Source organism: Monodon monoceros, unplaced genomic scaffold (assembly GCF_005190385.1).
Source record: "Monodon monoceros isolate NGI ecotype Baffin Bay Population unplaced genomic scaffold, NGI_Narwhal_1 Super_Scaffold_18, whole genome shotgun sequence".
Taxonomy (NCBI): domain Eukaryota; kingdom Metazoa; phylum Chordata; class Mammalia; order Artiodactyla; family Monodontidae; genus Monodon; species Monodon monoceros.
This window is the reverse complement of record NW_021703774.1, coordinates 85,143,891-85,165,927: the sequence shown is the minus strand read 5'-3', so window position 1 is coordinate 85,165,927 and position 22,037 is coordinate 85,143,891. Positions and strand designations below refer to the sequence as shown.

The 22,037-nt window shown below is 45.4% G+C and overlaps 1 protein-coding gene across 1 annotated transcript; it reads left to right on the top strand.

Moving 5' to 3' along the window:
• The first annotated feature begins 730 nt into the window (after nt 1-730).
• On the top strand, nt 731-17,304 carry LOC114897790 (glutathione S-transferase Mu 1-like). The gene is given in 7 exon segments (XM_029226852.1): nt 731-1,102; nt 1,534-1,598; nt 1,899-1,980; nt 2,079-2,179; nt 2,898-2,993; nt 3,082-3,192; nt 16,211-17,304. Coding segments are annotated over 7 exon segments (903 nt in total). The 5' UTR covers nt 731-771; the 3' UTR covers nt 16,328-17,304.
• The last annotated feature ends 4,733 nt before the right edge of the window (nt 17,305-22,037 follow it).

Sequence of the window (22,037 nt, the reverse complement as noted above, 5' to 3'; positions counted from 1 at the left end):
CTGAATTTAGAGTCACTATTTAGGCCATAAAGCTACTCGATTAATTAACAGTTGGTCATTATCACTCTTAGGCATACGACTGAAGGGACGAGTCCTCCATAGTCCCTGAAAGGAAAGCACTGACCACATTTACTTTTTCTGTACCTTGTCGTGGGTGTTTCTTGTATACCATTGATAGTCTGTTCTAGAAGATATGCTGCTGTCAGGGATTATAAAGAGTCGGGGGAGCGTTAGGATTGCTTGGAGTCCTCATCTTCCTGTGCTAGTGGCTCGTTTAAAGTTTCGATATGAGGGACACCACTCTTTGGACTTAACTTGGCAGTCAGAGCCTCCCAGAGCCCGGGGGAACTCGGCAGCCCAGGAGCAAGCCTGAGCGATTCCTGGGAGGGCAGGGGAGGTGGAAGATTCGTGCTCTTGTGATTCAGGCTTGTTCCCCGAGCGCACTGCCAACTCCCCCGATTTACCCGAGATCTGACTGGGGATGGGAATCAGGCTGCCCTCAGCGCCCTGGCGTCCAGAGCTCGGCTCCCGAGTCCCCGCGCCTGGAGGGGGACACGAACTATTTCCACTGCTCTGGGTGGAGATACCGCGCTGAGGACCCCGGGTGCCCCGGGTCGCAGGAGGCCTCGGAGATTGGGTAGTAGTTGGGGGCGGGGCGGAGAGACGCGGTGGGGCGTGGCCTCACTCAGGCCACACCCAGGCTTGATCCAGGCACCCGGATGAACTTCCACAGCGGTTCGGAGACGGTACCCCGGTCCACGAACCCTGACCATGGCAATGATCCGGGGTTACTGGGATATCCGCGGGATGAGCGGGGGTCCACCAGGGCGGGCAGGGAAATGCTGCGCAGCTGGGGACCGGTTCGCCAGAAACTTCGTTTGTGGGGCTCGCTGCAGCCCAGCCCCTTCCCTCCGCCTCTCCTTCCCAGGTCGGGGAGAGGGTTGGGAGCGTGGGAGGGGACCCGGAGCACAGAAAGTCGCGCGGTTAAACCTCATGTCTGTCCTTTGTCCCGGCTATCTCTCCCAGCTGGCTCACGCCATCCGCCTGCTCCTGGAGTACACAGACTCAAACTAGGAGGAGAAGAAGTACCCGCTGGGGGACGGTAATGGCATCCTTGTCATGTCCTGGCTTCTGCTCAATTCATGCTGATTTGGTACCAAGCAACCCATGTCCTGGCCCCTGTTATTTCTGTATGCTGCCCTCCAGCAGCTGGAGAGAGGTCTAACCCTTCCCGAACTCTTTGAGTGTTTAGCTGGCCTCCAAGGCCGGCCATGAGAGCCGATGGCCGGGCCCCTGTATCAGCCATTGGCACGGGTTCCCTTTATTGCTTGCACTAACCCTTTGTAAACCTTACTCATGTGGGTTCCAGAGCCGTCTAATTGTGCTTTCCCCCAAAACTCCATGCTAGATTTAGAGGTTCAGATTCCAGATCCACCTGTTCAGGTGCTCTTGTCTCTGACTCCTTGGTAGGTCCCCCGGGAAGGAGGGTTGGACTCCGGGGCGGTTTGTTTCACTGCATCTTCTTTACCACAGCTCCCAACTATGACAGAAGCCAGTAGCTGAATGAAAAATCCAAGCTGGGCCTGGACTTCCCCAATGTAGGTGCAGGGGCTGGGGTGCTCTGGGGGAAAGTGGACGGTGTCCCTGTCCATCTGCCTACCCAGCTTAGAGGTTTCAGGGTCCAGTGCCTTCTGCTCGGCCTCTCAGCTTCCTGGTTCTCTTCACTGCCTTTCCATAATGCTGTATGTCCCAGCTCATCCCTTCATTTTACAGTATATTATTTAGTGTCCACCATGGGCCAGGCTCTGTGAGTGCCAGGTTTCATCTCTGCCCTTGCTCAAGGGAGTGGGTGCAGGGGAGCCTGGTGGCCCAACCGACCTGGCCTGTTGTTCCTCCAGCTGCCCTACTTAATTGATGGGGCTCACAAGCTCACCCAGAGCAACACCATCCTTTGCTACATTGCTCGCAAGCACAACATGTGTGAGTGGAGCTGTGGGTGGGGGAGGGGCACAGGTGGCCATGCCCTGGGCTTGTCTGGGGTGGGATTCCGAGGGTGAGTCCCTGTTGTGTGGCCACAGGTGGGGAGACAGAGGAAGAGAAGATTCGCGTGGACGTATTGGAGAACCAGGTTATGGATGTCCGCTTGTGCATGGCCATGATCTGCTACAGCTCTGACTTTGTGAGTCCCCTCCCACCGGGCTGGACAGGGTTTGAAATGCTGGTCAGGGTCGCGTCTACACTGGTCTTTTGCCTTTGAACTCCTTGGAGCTACTGATCCACCAAGACATTCCCTTGGAAACTCTGACTTAGTTCCCACCAATCTTAGGATAGAGTCCAGACATCCTTTGGTGGAAATTCAGTTCCTAGACAGGGTGTTTTCCTCGTTAGCCCAGCACCTCCTCCTCGGCATCTCAGGCATAAACACATGTGCCCAGCAGGCAGCCTGGGGTCAGACTTTGTTCCTCTCCCTCCTTCCTTTCAGCCTCTCAGATTCTCCTCATCTGTTCAGAGACTGCATCGGCATTCACACCCTTTCTGTCACCCACGCTGGAACTTAGGACTTCTTTCCTGAGTCATTTGAGTGTTGATCTTCCTGAGGTCTGAGGCCCGCACTCTGCCAGGTCTCACAGCACTGGTGGTCTGACCCACGGCAGGTGTTTGGAGCTGAGTGGTGACAGGTTCACGCACAGTGTGGTTTTGCCCTTTGCCTTCCCATCTCCTCTCACAGATGGGAGGTGGTACCTGGTAGGAGTCTAATGAACACAAGTGGGTTAAATCGCAGCCTGGGCACTGACCCAGGTGTACTTGGCAGCTGGGATCAGGCACAGCCCTGGGAGGCCTGGTCTCTGCCCAGGGAGTCTGTATCTGAGGGCAGTGACAGCTCTTTTGTGCCTCAGGAGAAACTAAAGCCTGATTACTTGAAGGAGATCCCTAAAACGATGAAGCTCTTCTCAGATTTTCTGGGGAAGAGGCCCTGGTTTGCAGGGGACAAGGTAAGGGGGGACAGCTTCGGGGGATGGAGAGCTGTCATTTTTCCCGCGTTCAGAGTTTGGTGCCCATTCACGCTTTGCCTTTCTGCAGCTCACCTATGTGCATTTCCTGGCGTACGACATCCTTGACATGCACCGCACATTTGAGCCCAGGTGTCTGGATGAATTCCCAAACTTGAAAGACTTCACTTCCCGTTTTGAGGTGATTCTCCTGACCCCTCTAGTATTTATATCTCTCTTCTCTTCCTTCTCTTCACTGATGCTTTCCTAGTTGGAACCCAAATGAAGAATAACATTTAATGAGGACTTGGTTTATGCCAGAATCTCTGCTCAGCATCTAACATATATTGTGTCAAATTTAATCTTTATAACATTCCTCCGTGGTAAAAGAATTATCCTCTTCATTTTACAGATAAGGAGTTAAGCTGAAAGGATAATTTCTGAAGGTCACAGGGCCAGTACAGGCTGTGCTGGGCTCCCAGTCAGAGCATCTGGCTTCTATGGGCAGCAGTCAGTGGCTCTCCCTTTCCTGTATGGAAAAGAAAGCTCAGGTCCTTTTCCTGTCTGGTTCACAGCTCTGGAAAGTGTGGAGGAAGCAGAACCTTCAGGAGTTTGCTTGCAGCTGGCATTGGTAGAGTTGAGACACCGTAGGACTGATACCAAGTACTAAAAACACAGACAATATCTTCTCTAGATCTCCAGAGGGGTCTGCGCAAGTGAGTCGCCGCCAGTTGTATTGAGATTCTCAGGACTGTAGTTGGTGCTGGGATTTGAGTACATACATAGGTGTCCTTTGGAAGGATTTTAGCTCGACACCTCTTATAGTGGGCACTTGCCTTCCCTCGTCTTCCTTCCTTCTTCCTTCCAGTTACCCAAGATTCCGATCTCAGAGGCGGGATGGTACATTTATTTTTAGTAACGTTCACTGGTCTGACCCTCTCCTCTGTATGAGGCACTGTGTCAGGCACAGTGGGGATGAAGAAGTAACAGAGTCCTGGTGCCCACTTTCTGGGGCTCAGTGTAGCTGGAGAACTACAGGAACCCCGAGCTGTGTGGCGTGCGTGGAACCACTTGGTGCTGGAGGAGCACAGCCTGACCTCACCCCCCAGCTCACCATCGGTCACCCTCAGTCAACCGGTGGGAGAGCAACAAAGTCCGCTTATGTCAGATTCGGGAATGTGAAGCTCTAATCCAATAGGTTTTTCAGTACGGCCTGTTCTCCATTCCCACCCCCACTCCCCACCCGGCCCCATCATCAAATATGCTTTCTTAGCTAGTTCTCATCAGCTCTGGTTCTGCTCCAGGCTTATTGGCCTTGAGAATTTTGCAAGAGCTGGGATGACTTCCCGGCAGGGAGGATGGGGACAGATGTGGGCTGCAGTGTGTGGCCTCTTGGGGCCTGGGCTGTTGGGTACAGGCATCCCCAGGATCTTTGAATCCTTGGAACTTATTGGGCACTGTCTGTCTTGGGAAGACTGTGCACAGATACACCTGAGTGTCTCACTGCCTAGTTGGCTGCAGCAGTACTGGGGATGTGGTAGGTTGGGGCCCAGTGAGACTGGGCTCAAGTCCCAGGCCAGGCAGGTGGACTCTGTCCTTTACGTGGAATAATTAGAGTCTGGCTTGGCCTGGCCTGTGCTCCACACCCTCATACTGATCTCGGGTGGCCTCGGCCTGCAGCGGCTTGAAGCAGGATTTTGGTTCCCAGCCAGAGACTGAGGTCAGGTCGCAGCGGTGAGAGCACCAAATCCTAGCCACTAGAACAGTGGTCAGTGACAAGGCCCTGGCCTTTGGCTTTGCAGAAAAGAATTCCCACGAAGATGGAAAGTAGTGAAACAAGTAAAGTGTTTATTAGGAGAAAAATAAGAGTACTGTACGTGTGGATAGACACCCGGGTGGGCTCAGAGAGAGAGTCGCGGCCTTGTGGTAGTTTGAATCACTTTTATGGCACATTTCTTCCAGGTTTCCTTTGACCAGCCATCTTGCTTTGCCTGGTTCTGAGTCTGTATTTGATGTATCTTAGGGTCCTCCCCTATGTGCTTGCACATCTCTTAGCCAAGATGGATTCTAGCAAAGAGGCCTATGGGTAGTTGACATCACTTACTATGAGTTGGCACCCCCTCGCTTTTTGACCTCCAAGGAGCCTTTCTGCGCCTTTGTAGTCAGGGAGGTCTCCTTGACTTCGAGAATGAGGAATATGTGGTCTTTTATCTCTTATCTGGGCAGGGCCCAGCCTCCCCCATCATCCTGCTTTTATGGAGTTTCTGCTATTATGGCGTTTTTGTCCACAGGGGACAAACTTCAGCTGTTTGGCCTGGGGCCCATCTATCTCCTGCCTCAAATCCCCCCCTGAGAGACATGAACCCCAAGAAATCTTTATTGGGAGGACGAAATGCAAAGGTCTGTCTTCTGTAGCTTCTTCAGGCTGTCAAGGGGCTCACAGACCCTACCTAGTTGGGGTCACAGAGCTCTCACCCTGACTCATTAAGCGACCCGGGGTGACATCTGCTGTTATTCCATCAGGATCTGTTCCAAGGAGTGTCTGGAATCTCTGCATCACCGTCATCTTGTCAGGGAAACCGTTGTGTCCTTAGAAAGAACAAGCTAGGCTTCTTAATCTTAAGTAGATTTTTATTTATTTATCTTTGGCTGTGTTGGGTCTTTGTTGCTGCTCATGGGCTTTCTCTAGTTGCGGTGAGCAGGGGCCACTCTTCGTTGCAGTGTGCAGGCTTCTCATTGCAGTGGCTTCTCTTGTTGTGGAGCACGGGCTCTAGGCACACGGGTTTCAGTAGTTGTTGCACGCAGGCTCAGTAGTTGTGGCGCATGAGGTTAGTTGCTTCATGGCATGTGGGATCTTCCTGGACCAGGAATTGAACCTGTGTCCCCTACATTGGCAGGTGGATTCTTTTTTTTTTAAACATCTTTATTGGAGTGTAATTGCTTTACAATGGTTGTTAGTTTCTGTTTTATAACAAAGTGAATCAGTTATATATATATATACACATACATATATGTCCCCATATCTCTTCCCTCTTGCGTCTCCCTCCCTCCCACCCTCCCTATCCCACCCCTCTAAGTGGTCACCAAGCACCAAGCTGATCTCCCTGTGCTATGTGGCTGCTTCCCACTAGCTATCTATTTTACGTTTGGTAGTGTATATATGTCCATGCCACTCTCTCACTTCATCCCAGCTTACCCTTCTCCCTCCCCATATCCTCAAGTCCATCCTCTAGTAGGTCTGAATCTTTACTCCCATCTTGCCCCTAGGTTCTTCATGACCTTTTTTTTTTTTTTTTAGATTCCATATATATGTGTTAGCATACAGTATTTGTTTTTCTCTTTCTGACTTACCTCACTCTGTACGACAGACTCCAGGTCCATCCACCTCACTACAGATAACTCAGTTTCGTTCCTTTTTATGACTGAGTATTATTCCATTGCATATATGTCCCACATCTTCTTTATCCATTCATCTGTTGATGGACACTTAGGTTGCTTCCATGGTATCCATTTACATTCCCACCAACAGTGCAAGAGGGTTCCCTTTTCTCCACACCCTCTCCAGCATTTATTGTTTGTAGATTTTTTGATGATGGCCATTGTGACTGGTGTGAGGTGATACCTCATTGTAGTTTTGATTTGCATTTCTCTAATGATTAATGATGTTGAGCATTCTTTCATGTGTTTGTTGGCAATCTGCATATCTTCTTTGGAGAAATGTATATTTAGGTCTGCCCATTTTTGGATTGGGTTCTTTGTTTTTTTGATGTTGAGCTGCATGAGCTGCTTGTAAATTTTGGAGATTAATCCTTTGTCAGTTGCTTCATTTGCAAATATTTTCTCCCATTCTGAGGGCTGTCTTTTCGTCTTGTTTATGGTTTCCTTTCCTGTGCAAAAGCTTTTAAGTTTCATTAGGTCCCATTTATTTCTTTTTGTTTTTATTTCCATTTCTCTAGGAGGTGGGTCAAAAAGGATCTTGCTGTGATTTATGTCGTAGAGTGTTCTGCCTATGTTTTCCTCTAAGAGTTTGATGGTGTCTGGCCTTACATTTAGGTCTTTAATCTATTTTGAGTTTATTTTTGTGTATGGTGTTAGGGAGTGTTCTAATTTCATTCTTTTACATGTAGCTGTCCAGTTTTCCTAGCACCACTTATTGAAGAGGCTGTCTTTTCTCCACTGTATAGTCTTGCCTCCTTTATCAAAGATAAGGTGACCATATGTGCGTGGGTTTATCTCTGGGCTTTCTATCCTGTTCCATTGATCTATACTTCTGTTTCTGTGCCAGTACCATACTGTCTTGATTACTGTAGCTTTGTAGAAGTCAGGGAGCCTGATTCCTCCAGCTCTGTTTTTCTTTCTCAAGATTGCTTTGGCTATTCGGGGTCTTTTGTGTTTCCATACAAATTGTGCAATTTTTTGTTCTAGTTCTGGGAAAAATGCCAGTGGTAGTTTGATAGGGATTGCATTGAATCTGTAGATTGCTTTGGGTAGTAGAGTCATTTTCACAATGTTGATTCTTCCAGTCCAAGAACATGGTATATCTCTCCATCTATTTATGTCATCTTTAATTTCTTTCATCAGCATCTTATAATTTTCTGCATACAGGTCTTTTGTCTCCTTAGGTAGGTTTATTCCTAGATATTTTATTCTTTTTGCTGCAATGGTAAATGGAAGTGTTTTCTTAATTTCACTTTCAGATTTTTCATCATTAGTGCATAGGAATGCAAGAGATTTCTGTGCATTAATTTTGTATCCTGCTACTTTACCAAATTCATTGATTAGCTCTAGTAGTTTTCTGGTGGCATCTTTAGGATTCTCTATGTATAGTATCATGTCATCTGCAAACAGTGACAGCTTTACTTCTTCTTTTCTGGTTTGGATTCCTTTTATTTCTTTTTCTTCTCTGATTGCTGTGGCTAAAAGTTCCAAAACTATGTTGAATAACAGTGGTAAGAGTGGGCAACCTTTTCTTGTTCCTGATCTTGGTGGAAATGGTTTCAGTTTTTCCCCATTGAGGACGTGTTGGCAGGTGGATTCTTAACCACTGTGCCACCAGGGGAGTCCCCCAATTCAAGTTTTGCACCAGCTTACTTTTAAAATTCATTTACTCAGTTAAATTTATTTTAAGCTTAGTCAATCCTGACCATTCTCAAAACTCTTTTCTTGGAGTCCACTTTCCACAAAGCTTTTTGTCAGTTTCTGTATCCATTACTTTATTTTTCCATCTAGAAACAGCCACCTGTAAGCCAGACCTACTTCTTTTTCCCTTAATAAAATGCAATTCCATTCCTCATATCTTCTTTACTAAAAACACACATCCTACTTTCTTTAAGCAACCATGAACTGTCCTTTGTATCAGCACTCTGTAGATTGGTAAACATAAATCCAAATAATAATTTCCTGAAAAATGTGCTTTCTTACAGAAAATATCTCAGTGTGGCACCAAACATATTTATTAATAGTTCTAGACCTTTTGTTTCTCTGTAAAAGGAAGCCAGTGTTCAGTAATGAATGTTTCAGTATCTTATTTTATTCCTAAAAAGTTCACCCGAAGCTCTTATCTCATTTGAATTTTTTTCCTTAGAAGTTTCTTCACATTGAGTTACTTTCCTTGCTGACAAATTTACAATGGATATAACAAGATTTTATTTAGCTTATATTAAACCTAGATGCAATAGAAGTGTTATACTTAATGTTGATGACTCTAAAGACATGTCTATATTAATTAGATCAACAAACTTAAACATTAATACCAGGTATTAATTTAATACTGAATATTTCCCAGTTCATGTGAACCTGAAATTCACTTAGCTTAATTTCTCTTGTATTTAGAATTGCCTGATTTGTAAGTGCTTACTTTCCTTTAAGCCAATTAAATAGAGCTCATTTACAAATTAACCTCAGCAATATTATCCGAAGACAAAGACATACACTGAGACATACATATATCCAGACAGATACAACGAGAGAGCTAACTTCATTTTCTAAACTTAGTCATGAATTAGATATCACAATGTAAAACTCACTAGTTTATAAATAACAGTTGGAATAAGAAAAATTTTAAAAGGCTTCATTCCAGTTTTTATCCTCAGCTTCAGGAATTAGAGATGGTCTAGATAAGTGTTCCTGAGAGCCCTGGTCTCAAGGCACAGGGAGAGAAAATCAAGTTCTGCTAGTAGGACGTGCTCCTCAGTGTCAGAATTCTGGAAAAAGTAACAAGCTAGCTTTTTCTAATTGCACATGAAAAAAGAACCAGTTTTGGAATTTAAAAAAAGAAAAAGGTTTTTTTTCTTAACCAGTTTTCTCCAGAGTCTAAAGAATATTGTGGCCACACTGTCAAAACTCATCTTTCTTTTTCCTTGGTCATAGTTTCATAGCTAAAATTTAGACCAATTTAATGCTCAGATTGGCCTGGATACAGGGGCAGACTGGCTGATAAAATGTTGTCCCTGCAGGGATTGTCCCTCCAGAGAGGTGGGGGTCTTAGTTTGATCAAAAGAATCTGAAGGAGTAAGGGAACTTGCAGGAGTGGGGGGAGCTTGGTTTCCCCCCTGAGAGTTGGGAGAAGTTAGAAGGGATCATTTAGAATGTAAGGAGAGTTTTCCTCAGTCCATTTTCCCATACTATGGCAGTAAAGATCTAATTGTAAGAGACCCATTTTCAGGCCATTTTTTTCCATCCCCCTACTTAAATAAAGGCCAGGCAATGTTACAGCAGGACCTAAGCTTTCCTTTCTCAGCCCATCTGGCTTAACTGCACTCCTAGAAATGAAGTCCAGCATTCTGGAAACATTACTAGGAGGTACCTGAAGGAGATTCAGAGCGTCCTCTGAATTTCCTTCAAATCCTGTGCTTGGTGGAATTTTGAGTGTCCTCGACTCTCCCACTGATCCCTGACCAGACATCTCTGGTCTACCCAGTCCCTCGAGTGAGGGGATCCTTGAACCACTGCTGGTGCATTGTCAGGGCTCTCCTTGAGCACTGCAGTCTGCTTGAAGGTGGCCAGCCCAATAGGCTGTCCGTTGCAGTGTATGGACTGCCAACGCCTGGAGTGAAGGGGGAACTCCGGAGGAATTGGAGTTGGCCGCAATGGAGAATGCCATGGGGGTCAGGACCTGAGGGCCTGAGGGGTGGGACTTGAAAAGAAAGTGAAGCAGAGAGCAAGAGAAAGAGGGCAAGAGTGAAAGTCAGAGGCCCCAAGCCGCAGCTGGGCAAAGCCCGCAATTTACCTTAAATTCCCTGGTTTCGGCACCAAATAAGATCTCAGGTGGCCTCGGCCTGCAGCGGCTTGAAGCAGGGTTTTGGTTCCCGGCCAGAGACTGAGGTCGGGTCATGGCGTTGAGAGCACCAAATCCTAGCCACTAGAACAGTGGTCAGTGACAAGGCCCTGGCCCTTTGGCTTTGCAGAAAAGAATTCCCACGAAGATGGAAAGTAGTGAAACAAATAAGGTGTCTATTAGGAGAAAAAAACAGAGTACAGCACGTGTGGATAGACACCGGGTGGGCTCAGAGAGAGAGTCACGCCCTTGTGGTAGTTTGAAACACTTTTATGGGGCATTTCTTCCAGGTTTCCTTTGACCAGTCATCTTGCTTTGCCTGGTTCTGAGTCCATATTTGATATATCTCAGGGTCCTCCCCTATGTGCTTGCACATCTCTTAGCCAAGATGGATTCTAGCGAAGAGGCCTATGGGTAGTTGACATCACTTACTATGAAGTGGCGCCCCTTCCCTTTATGACCTCCAAGGAGGCTTTCTGTGCATGTGTAGTCGGGGAGGTCTCCTTGACTTCAAGAATGAGGAATATGTGGTCTTTTATCTCTTATCTGGGCAGGGCCCAGCCTCCCCCATCATCCTGCTTTTATGGAGTTTCTGCTATCATGGAGTTTCTGTCCACAGGGGACAAACTTCAGTTGTTTGGCCTGGGTCCCATCTATCTCCTGCTTCACTATCACCTTTCATCCAGGTTTTGCTGAGTGAAATCTGGTCTCTTCTGCAAGTTGCTTGGGCACTTTCTGAGCCCCTTTGTTTTGCTAGGCATCCATCCCTCTGTGGGCAAACCCTGGGAACCTAGAAGTCTTTTCTGAAAAAGAGAACGTTTTTGCAGAATGAGAAGAACAAGTACTCCCATAACAAGATGTTGACTGGAAAAAAAACCCCTCACAACTTAACAGCAGTGAGTTTCAGTTTTATTTGGGGACCTTACTGAGGACTGTAGCCCGGGAGACAGACTCTCAGAGAGCTCAGAGGAACTGCTCTCAAGACGTAAGGTAGGAGACAGTAGGTATATGAATTTTTGGCTGGGAAGTACGTGTAGTCAAGCATGCATCTTGGTAAAAGATTAGTGCTAATTATCGAAAAACAAATATCTCAAGTTAATGATTTTAGTGTTTTTCTATGTGTAGGAAGATGCACGAATCTGGGGTGACTGAAATTCTTTGTTCGATATGCATCCTAACTCTTTAAGGTCCCCCCTATCCAAAACACAGAATGTTTCATCCTGGTTTTCTTCATCCTGAATTCCCCTCAGGGCGCACTGTCAGTGGGTGACTGCAGTGGGTCGCAGCTTACTCCTTTCTAAAACCGATAATGAGGGAGACTCTTTAGGCTTTTTACTATTCGTGGAAAAGACTTAAGATTTACATTCATTCTTGACAAATCCTTAAAAGAGGCTGTGAGTTAGATTTTGGGTGAAGGAGGCTTTCTAACCATTTGAATTTAAAAAGGTCTCTTTTCCTTTATTTTTTCCCTTTGGTTTCAGGTTCTACCTTATTAAGTTAATCAGGCTCAGTCTCAGGTCATTGTGGGCTGTATTTACATTTCTGAAATGTGGGGATTCGAAAGACAAACATAGTTGCTTTTATTTTTTTGTTTTTAAAAAATATTTATTTATTTGGTTGCACCAGGTCTTAGTTGTGGCAGGTGGGCTCCTTAGTTGTGGCTCATGGGCTCCTTAGTTGTGGCATGCAAACTCTTAGTTGCAGCATGCATGTGGGATCTAATTCCCTGACCAGGGATTGAACCTGGGCCCCCTGCATTGGGAGCTTGGAGTCTTAACCACTGTACCACCAGGGAAGTCCCCACAGTTGCTTTTAATTCCCCAAAGAACTGGGCTGCCACCTAAATGATACCAAAAGATTGATTTGCCCAGCTACATTTTCTTTAATTTGTTTTCTTATATCAGAAGGAAAATTTCCAACTAAACTGGAAATCAAAAGATTTCCATATTCCAGAACTTTAGGGATCAGTGTATCATGCCTTCAGATGTTTGCAGAAGGTCCTCTTTCTGAGTGCACAAGTCAAACTCAGACCAATTTACCCTAGGGACAAACAAAGCAAAACAAACAAACAAAACCCCCAAACCAAACTCCATTATTGCTTTTGTTAGCCCCTGAATATTAGACCCCAGCTTTTACCTCATACTCTGTGGACTCATGTAACCCTATTGGTTTCCTTTATCATGTTTAATTAACATTGCCTGAGAGACAGATTATATACCCTGTCTTATACCAGGCAGGGGAGCATTCCCCAGTGAGACATATTGTACATCCCCACAATATATCAGGTAAAAGAGATGAACCATCTTACATAAAGCCTGTTCAAATACACCAATTTTTTGGGACTTCCCTTGTGGGGCAGTGGTTAAGAATCCGCTTGCCAATGCAGGGGACACTGGTTCGAGCCTTGGTCTGGGAAGATCCCACAGGCAGCGGAGCAGCTAAGCCTGTGCGCTGCAACTACTGAGCCTGTGCTCTAGAGCTCATGCTCCTCAACAAGAGAAGCCACCTCAATGAGAAGCCCGCATACCGCAACGAAGAATAGTCCCCACTTGCTGCAACTAGAGAAAGGTTGAGCGCAGCAACTAGAGAAAGGTTGAGCGCAGCAACAAGGACCCAATGCAGCCAAAAATAAATAAATAAATTTATTTAAAAAAACACAAATACACCAATTTTTAATAAACTTTCATCTCAATTCTATCAACTCTTATACCTTTAACTGTTGCCCTCATTAGGACCCTATTAACCAGTCTTGGTCTTATAAGGAGTCCCAGAAACTTTCCTTTTTATTCCCTGGCCATTTTACCCATTTCTGTATAAAAGACTTTGGGGTCTCCAGTGAGGGGTTGAGCCAAGGGACCCAGGGCTTTTTGTCAATCTTTAACTTGATCGATTGGCATGTTGCCCCGAGCAATTGCTGGTCAAGTATCTGAATGTAATTTTTTTTACCTTTTTGCCTTTAAAATTTTTCTAAACTGGGGTAAATAGAGTGGACTTGTTTGGGGCCCTTTAACATTAGGAGGACCAAAAAGGGGTCTTTTTGGCCTCTCCAAAACATCCTTTTTGGTAGTGTTGTATCAAAACCGTTGTTTTAATGCTGTCGAAGTCTGTTTCATTTATCCCATCTCTTAATAACCATCTAAAGATTTCCATCCTATAAACTAAGGGAGTTCTTAAGGTTAGCCATTATATTTCTTTGTATCCACCTTCTAGTTTGGTGTTTCCATAGATACCAATAAAACAACTGTTTACAATGAGAGGTCTCTAAAAATTTACCAATTTGGAAGTTTTTCCAATTTAAAGGATCAATTGTTAGGATTTTTAGTTGTGATTCAAACCAATAAGATGTAAGAGGCATCCCCAAAAGAGAGTGCAAAGGATGTAGCCTTCACCAGAACCAGAAAGTTTACTCCCAAATATAGTCTAAGAAAGTAAAGGCCTTTGTTGTACAGGGACACAAGGAAGGTTGAGACAACAAAGGCGCTTTATGGACTGGGACCACTTATGACACATTTCCCTGAAGCTGGCATAGCTGGACAAAAAGACTGCTTGGAATCCCAGTCTATGCAACTTTCTGCCAAATGTACACCATATGTGTACCTTCTCAACTGCAGAGACTAAGCTACCAAAACACAGTAGAAAATGCCTAAGATCAGGTAGAATATTTATATCTCAAAGGCATGGGGAGATGATGCACGTTCCTCCTAGAAGGGCATTTGTTTCCTTAAGGTCAGAATTTTGGAAAAAAACAGTTTTAAAAACTTTTTGGCCAAAATAATCACAATTTTACCAAGGCTTTTGAATTATTGTTGCTTTCTGTGGGGAATCAATTTTGGTGTTACAAAAACGAAGTTGAGAGAGAGACGAATAGCATGAAGGAGAGCATTGCAGTGGACACTTAGAGGAGCGGGGAGGAGCAATGGAGAGCAGGTCCAGCTTCAGGGGCCTTTTAAAAATTCGGATATAATTTCAAGCCATTTTTTGTTGCTTTTCTGCAAGAAGTTACTTTCTCATTTCCTCTTTTAGAAGCTTCTAAATACCAATTGAAATGAGCATTCCATTCAGTCTGTTTGATCTTATAGCCTGCTTTCTCTAGCTGTATACACCCAAAAAACCCAGTATTGGAATGTCCAAAGAACCCCATTTTGGCCATTTTTAGGATGAGATCTCCTTTGGTATAGCTTCCCCAATTACGTATTTGCAAGTATAAGCTCCGTGTGTAATGTACCTAAACCTGGCTGTGGTGTTAGTCATAGGTTAGCAATCTGTCACCCTTCTTTCTTTTGTTTAGAAAGCTTTGTTTCCCATTTCAGAGTCTGTTTTTCAGGATAAATTACTATTGAAACTGTATGTGGTGGGCCAGTGTGTTGTTTTTGAGCTGAACTCTCCTAGTTGTCACCCTAGAGTCATTTCAGGTCTTTTACACGTCTCAGTTTCTCCCTCTGACAGTCTAAAGCCTCGATGGGCACTGGGAACACTGGATGGCCAAATCTTTTTGTGTGTCCCCAGATGGGCCACTTTCTGTAAATTAAAGAATGGGTTTCCCTATGGGACTGCTGTGTGGTATAAAGGACTGGCCTCCACCACTCCTGCAAGTTTCTCAGTTGCCTGAGAAAGCCATACCTGGCCAGGAAGAGCTCTGTCCCTTATCTTTGGAGTTAAGAGCTCTTATATGGTATCTACACTATATTCCAACTAATTCTGTTAAAGTAGTCAATTCGAGGAAAGATGCCAACCAGCCCCTTACCTACTCACCCAGCCTGAACCTTCCCAGTGGCTCTCGACTGGGTACTTTCTCAGTATCTCTGAACTGAGAAGTCAGGTACCTTTTTCATCTGCCACTGAATAAAACTCAGGATTGTCAGCCAAGATGGTAAAACTGAGATCAGGAGAGACTCACCCAAATTCGTATGGACATGTAGAGAGGTGGACCGGCACAAGGGGCCTTGCTGGTACCAAGGCTCCAGATCCTTGTAAAGTTCCGGTGAGGGGAAGAAGTCTCCTCTGGGCCCCTTTGTGGCCACTAAAACTGTCCACTGGAAAGTAAAACCCACACAACGTAAGAGCAGTGGGTTTCCCTTTTTTGGGGGAACTTACTGAGGACTATGTCCCGGGAGACAGCCTCTCAGATAGCTCTGAGGAACTGCTCTCAAGAAGTAGGGGAGGAGGTTTGGGAAATAAGAATAATCAACTGTAAGTCTTGGTAAAAGATCACTGCTAATCACCAAAAAACAGGTATCTCAGGTTAGTGATTTTAGTGCTTTTCTGTGGATGGAGAGGTGCACACATCTGAGGTGATTGTAGTTTTTCCTTAGTTATTCATCTTAACTACCTAGGGGCCAGGTATCTGAAATACAGAATGTTTCATCTTGTTTTTTTCCGTCCTGAATACCCCTCCAGGCACACTGTTGGTGAGCAACTGCCCTGAGTGGTGACTTAACTCTTTGTATAAGTGGATGATGAATGAACCTTGTTCTTTTTGTTTTCAGCTGCGAGGAAGGGAGTGCAGCAGAAAGAGCTCAGAATGGAGAGTGAGAGCGAGCCAGGCTGCATTCTAGACATATTACTTATGAGCTGTGTGACCAGGAGGGAGGTGCTTAGCCTCTGTGTGCCTCAGTTTCCCTTCTGATAAATGGTGACAGTAGAACCTATCTTGTCAGGTAGCTGTGTAGAGATTCTAAACCTATATTATCATCTCTAGTGGATATACAGCACCTTATACAGGGTAGAGTCTCCATATGTGATAAGTCTTATTAAGAAATCAAATGAATTACAGGAAATTGGAAGAGTCAACTTTCCAGAGCTGAGCATCCCAAAAGACTGTCTATTGCCCCAACATTTGACCCCACATGGAAGGGCTGTACCAGGGTACCAAACTTGGGGAGAGCTGCATGAGCCCCAGTGGGGCAGCAGACCTGAGGCCTGGCCTTCTTTTTCCCACCCTTAGGGCTTGAAGAAGATCTCTGCCTACATGAAGTCCAGTTGCTTCCTCCCAGGCCCTCTGTTTCTAAAGACTGCCATGTGGGGCAACAAATACTGCCCTGTAACCAGGAGACGGGAGTGAGGAGCCATTGTCCTGGAGACCAGGTGGACCTCCCTGTGCACAGAACCGTCTGTCTTTTTCTTTCTCCTTTTCACTCTAGATGCCGTCTTGGCCCCCTTTATCTCCCTCCCAACCCCCTTTTCATCCATCCTTTATTCAGTTCCCCACTTTTCTTCAGCAAAGTTCCTCCCCCACCCCACATTATCCCTCCTGCACTAAAGCCAACTAGACTATCCTTCCCTTCCATGGTTGCTTCTGCTGTGAGGAGCCCGACCAGACCCCTGGCCCACAGAGCTCTGCTCTGAGCTCCCAGCACTGCCCTGAAGATCAGAATTGGCCTGGTGTGCAGGTGCAGGCCCTGCCTCCCAGTGTGGTTCCTGCCCAGCCCTGTCTGATCCCCAGTAAAGCCTTAATGATACCTGCTGTGTCTTGTCTTATGCCCTCCTGGCTTCCTGGAGTCACGACTGACTGTTGGGTGTGTGTGGGTGTCCATTTTTCCTTCTGTTGTCCACTGCAGAGGCTCCGTGGATGGGCATGCATGTGTGTGTGTGGCGGGGGGTTGGGGACAGGTGGGATTATACTATCGCTTGCTCCTTTCTATTTCTACTTCATGTACCTCTGTTCTTTAGCATGGGGTCTTTACAGAAGGGGGGCCCTTCTGTGCCTGGTTCCCTCCTTAATTCAGCATTCATGGGAAGCCTCCTGTCAGCTTGTGGTACTCTGTGTCATGGCTCAGGGGGCTCTTGGGTGGGCTGGGGAAGGGGTTTGAGGACTCTACTGATAGTGTGGGATCCTGGTGGCCTACCTTCTGTCACCCTTTCCTGGAGGCTGTCCCTGCTTTAGATACCCTTCATCTGTGTTCTTATATCTCAATAAAACATACCCCCACTGTATTATAATTGTTGTTTTACTTGTTTTGCTCTCCAACTCAACCATAAAGTCATTGAGGAGAGAATCCATGTCTTATTTGACTTTATACTTATATCTATCATACTGCCTGGTGCACAATAAACATGTAATGAAATTTGGAAATTTGAAAGAATTATCTCTAGTTAAAGCCCTGGCGAACTCTACAGCCATTATATGGATTTAGAGCCTTGGATATAGTTATCTCAGCCATCTGAGATAAAGAATACATTTCAGAAGGTTTAAAATCTACAGGTCTGGGGGAAAGCCATTAGCTCTCTCTAACTTAAGCATTTAGTAGGCTGTAGCTGCCCCTTGGACATCTTGATCTGAAATGGGCAGGCCTAGTGGGCTGGATCAAGTGTAGCCACTCTGTGTAGTCAAGAGGTCGTGTGGCCATTTTATGTTAGGACACCTGCAAAGTGTAGGGCTCTTTAGAGTACCATCTTATTAGCAGGTTCCTCAAACAGTGGCTGGACAGTGGAGTTGGGCCATATTAAGGCACGGCCTCAAGTCTTAGCTCAAAACAGGGAGTAGCTTTAGAGAAGTATCCTGTTGAACATTTGTCCAGATGACCATTTCTTGCAGTTATTACATAAACAGCAGTAAAAATAATGTTAAAGGTCTTTAAGAATTAAGTGATTAAAGATAAAAGTGGTATGCTAAAACAAAGTCCAGTAAAGGAGAGCAGCCAAGATGGTGGAGTAGTAAGACTCTGAGTTCACCCTCTCTCATGAGCACACCAAAATCACAACTCTGCAGAAGAACCCATCAATCAAAGAGACTGGGACCTACCAGGAAAGATCTCCTATAACTAAAAGACACAAAGAAGGAACCACAGCAAGATGGGTAAGGGGGGAGGACTCCCGATATAATGAGATCCCATACCCTCTATGTGGATGACCCTTTTTTTTTTCTACCAATACCAATACAATTTTATTGGAATATGGAATGTGAACAGATGTTTTCAAACAAACACTCTAACCTTATACAAATGTATGGCATTATTAAATAGTTAATAAAGATCCTAAAATGTGACACAGTGGTAGACACTTTGAGCTCTAGCTCACCTAGCTGAGGTGTGTGAGGTCCCCAGAGCTGTGGCATGGCTCTGTAGCTGGGGTCAGGGAACTGCTTGCAAACCACGAGTGAGAGTTCTGAGCCCTGCATCAGGCTCCCCAGTCTGGGGGTTCAGCACTGGGAAGATGAGCCCCCAGAGCACCTGGCTTTGAAGGCCAGTGGGGATTAACTGAAGGGGGAAAGAGATTTCACTCTTAAAGTGTGCACATGAACTGGAGGGACCCCCCTGAAGTGCTGGCCTCAGCCAACTAAAGAGTTCGGGACCTGCACTATCACAGGCACCGAGCACCCTTAGACCAGAACGAGGGGCACAGTTAGGAGGTGGGCTGTGCTGTGTCAAGGGGCTCAGCTGCACTACAAGAAGTTCTTGGCTTACCCCTGGATCCTGACCATCATGTGGCTGGAGAAATTGGGCATGTGGATCAGGCAAAAGGCTGACTGGCAGCAGGTAAAGTTGCTGCTGTGATCTCCTTCTGGTCGACCGTCCCTACTCAGCAGAGACCAGAGCTGCCCTTCATCTTTCAGCCCTGCTGCCCCCTGTGTTTTCTCAACACCACAGAAAGACAAGAAAGGCCTGAGCCTGTCAGAACCAAGGAAGCTGATAAGAGGGCAAACAGAGACCTCGGTGATCTCTGAGAATCAGTGAAAGGTGACACAGGGTGTGAAAATTTCACCTCTTTTGAAAGGAATCTCAAGAAAGAAATACAGAGCAGAAGCAAGAAGAGCTACAGTCCTGCAGCCTGTGGAATGGAAACCACAATCACGCAAAGTTAGACAAAATGAAATGGCAGAGGAATATGTCCCAGATGAAGGAACAAGATAAAACCCCAGAAAAACGACTAAGTGACGTAGAGATAGGCAACCTTCTGGAAAAAGAATTCAGAATAATGATAGTGAAGATGATCCAGGATCTCAGAAAAAGAATGGAGGCAAGGATCGAGAAGCTGCAAGAAATGTTTAACGAAGACCTAGAAGAATTAAAGGGTGCACACAAAATATCACACATACTGGGATCCAGAGCAAATGCAGTAATTTGATAGGATCCTGAGTCAGACCTACCTGCGGGTCTTGTAGAGCCTCCTGGGGGGGTGGTGGCTGTGGCTTACCCTGGGGACACAGATACTAGTGGCAGACATATTTAGGAACATTCAACCAAAGTAAACACTCCTGTTGGTTGCTGCCATCTTAGCTCAGTAGTACCAAGCCCTGGCCCCCCACCAACAGCCTGTAGGCACCAGTGCTGGGATGCCTCAGTCCAAACAACTAACTAAGCAGGGGCAGTGTTCTGTCCATCAGCAGACAGGCTTCCTAAAGACTCCTGAACCCATAGCCACCTCTAGACACGCCCCTAGACGTGGCCCTGCCCAGCAGAAGGCCAAGACTCAGCTCCATCCACCAGTGGGCAGGCACCAGCCCTTCCTGCCAGGAAGTCTGCACTAGCCTCTAGAACAGCTCCATCTATCAGGGGGTAGACACCAGAATCAAGAAAACTATGATCTTGCATCCTGCACAGAGTCCACCAATAGCAGCCCATACCCTACCTTGGGACCAGCTGGGCCCTGGCCCTGCCCACTAGCTGGCCAATGCAACCTTCAGGACACTCTGGACCCCATACCCAACTGTATCAGGAACTGCTCCCACCTCCACCCCAATGATCTGAAATGAGGTCTTGGACCCCTGGGCCCTGCAGGCAGACTCCAGGAACCAGCTCTGCCTGGCAGTAGTATGGTACTAACCCCAGGATCTGGCAACAGCTCTGGAGTCTTCAGAAACTTGGCTCTATCAACCAGTGAGACAGCACTAGCTCCTTGGCCCCTAGGCTTCTGTAACCAGCTGCCTCATGGCCAGGCTCTGCTAAACTGCAGTTGGAGCATCTGCATAAGGCAGGACCTGGCAACAAGCAAGCCTACCAGACCACCCACATAGCCTGACACAACAAAAGGACCCATGCAGCCCTCTTAGGGGGAACCCCTAGAGCATATAGCTTGGATGATGAGAGGGGAGTGCACTGCTGGGATGCATAGGACATCTCCTGCAGAAGGCCACTTCTCCAAGTTTGAGAAATGTAACTAACCTACCACATACATAAAAATACAAAGAGCAACTTAGACAAAATGAGGTGACACAGGGATATGTTACAGATGGAAGAATGAGATAAAACCTCAGAAGAACTAAGTAAAGATACCATTCTCTCCAGGAGGAGAATGGATGTACAGAGTGAGAAGTTAGAATTTGTTAACAAAGAGTTAGAAAATATAAAGGACAACCAAACAGAGACGAAGAATACTATAACTGAAATGAAAAATACACTAGAAGGAATCAATAGTAGTCTAAATGATACAGAAGAATGGATCAGTGAGCTGGAAGACGGAGTAGTGTAAATCACTGCCACTGAACACAAAAAAAGAAAGAAAGGAAATGAGGACAGTTTAAGAGACCTCTGGGACAACATCAAGCACACTAATATGTGCATTATAGGGGACACAGAAGGAGAAGAGAGAGAGAGAAAGGACCTGAGAAAATATTTGAAGAGATAATAGCTGAAAACTTCCCTAACCTGGGAAAGGAAACATTCACCCAAGTCCAGGAAGCACAGGGAGTCCCATACAGGATTAAGCCAAAGACAAACATGCCAAGACACACTGTAATCAAAATGACAAAAATTAAAGATAAAGAGGGAATATTAAAAGCAGCAAGAGTAAAACTAACAGATAACATGCAAGGGAACTCCCATAAGCCTATCAGCTGATTTTTCAGCAGAAACTCTGCAGGCCAAAGGGAGTAGAATGATATATTTAAACTGATGAAAGGGAAAAACCTACAACCAAAAATACTCTACCCAGCAAGGCTCTTGTTCAGATTTGATGGAGAAATAAAAAGCTTTAAGACAAGCAAAAGCTAAAAGAATTCAGCACCACCAAACCAGCTTTACAACAATTATTAAAGGAAACTTCTCTAGGTGAAAAAAGAAAGGCCACAAATAGAAACATGAAAATTATGAAGTGAAAAAGCTCACTGATAAAGGCAAACATACAGTAAAGGTAGGAAATCATCCACACACAAGGCTAGTAGGGAGGTTAAAGACAAAAATGATAAAATCATTTGTATCCAAAATAAGCAGTTAAGAGATACACAAAAGAATTAGATGTAAAATATATGATATTGAAAACAGTAATTGTGAGGGGAGGAGAGTAAAATGCAGGGGTTTTTTCTACTAAACATTTATACAAGACTTAACACCTATCCTTCTGAAACTATTCCAAAAAATTGCAGAGGAAGGAACACTTCTGAACTCTTTCTATGAGGCCACCATCACCCTGATGCCAAAACCAAAAACATCACAAAAAAAGAAAATAACAGGCTAATATCACTGATGAACATAGATGCAAAAATTCTCAATAAAACACTATCAATCTGAATCCAATAATACATTAAAAGGGTCACACACCATGAAAAAGTGGGATTTACCCCAGGGATACAAGGATTTTTCAATATCTACAAATCAATTAATGTGATACACCACAGTAACTAACTGAAGGCCATATGACCATCTCAACAGATGAAGAAAAAGCTTTTGATAAAATTCAACATCCATTTATGGTAAAAATTCTCCAGAAAGTGGGCACAGAGGGAACATACCCCAATATAATAAAGGCCATATATGACAAACCCACAGCTAACATCATACTCACTGATGAAAAGCTGAAAGCATACCCTCTAAGATCAGGAACAAGACAAGGATGCC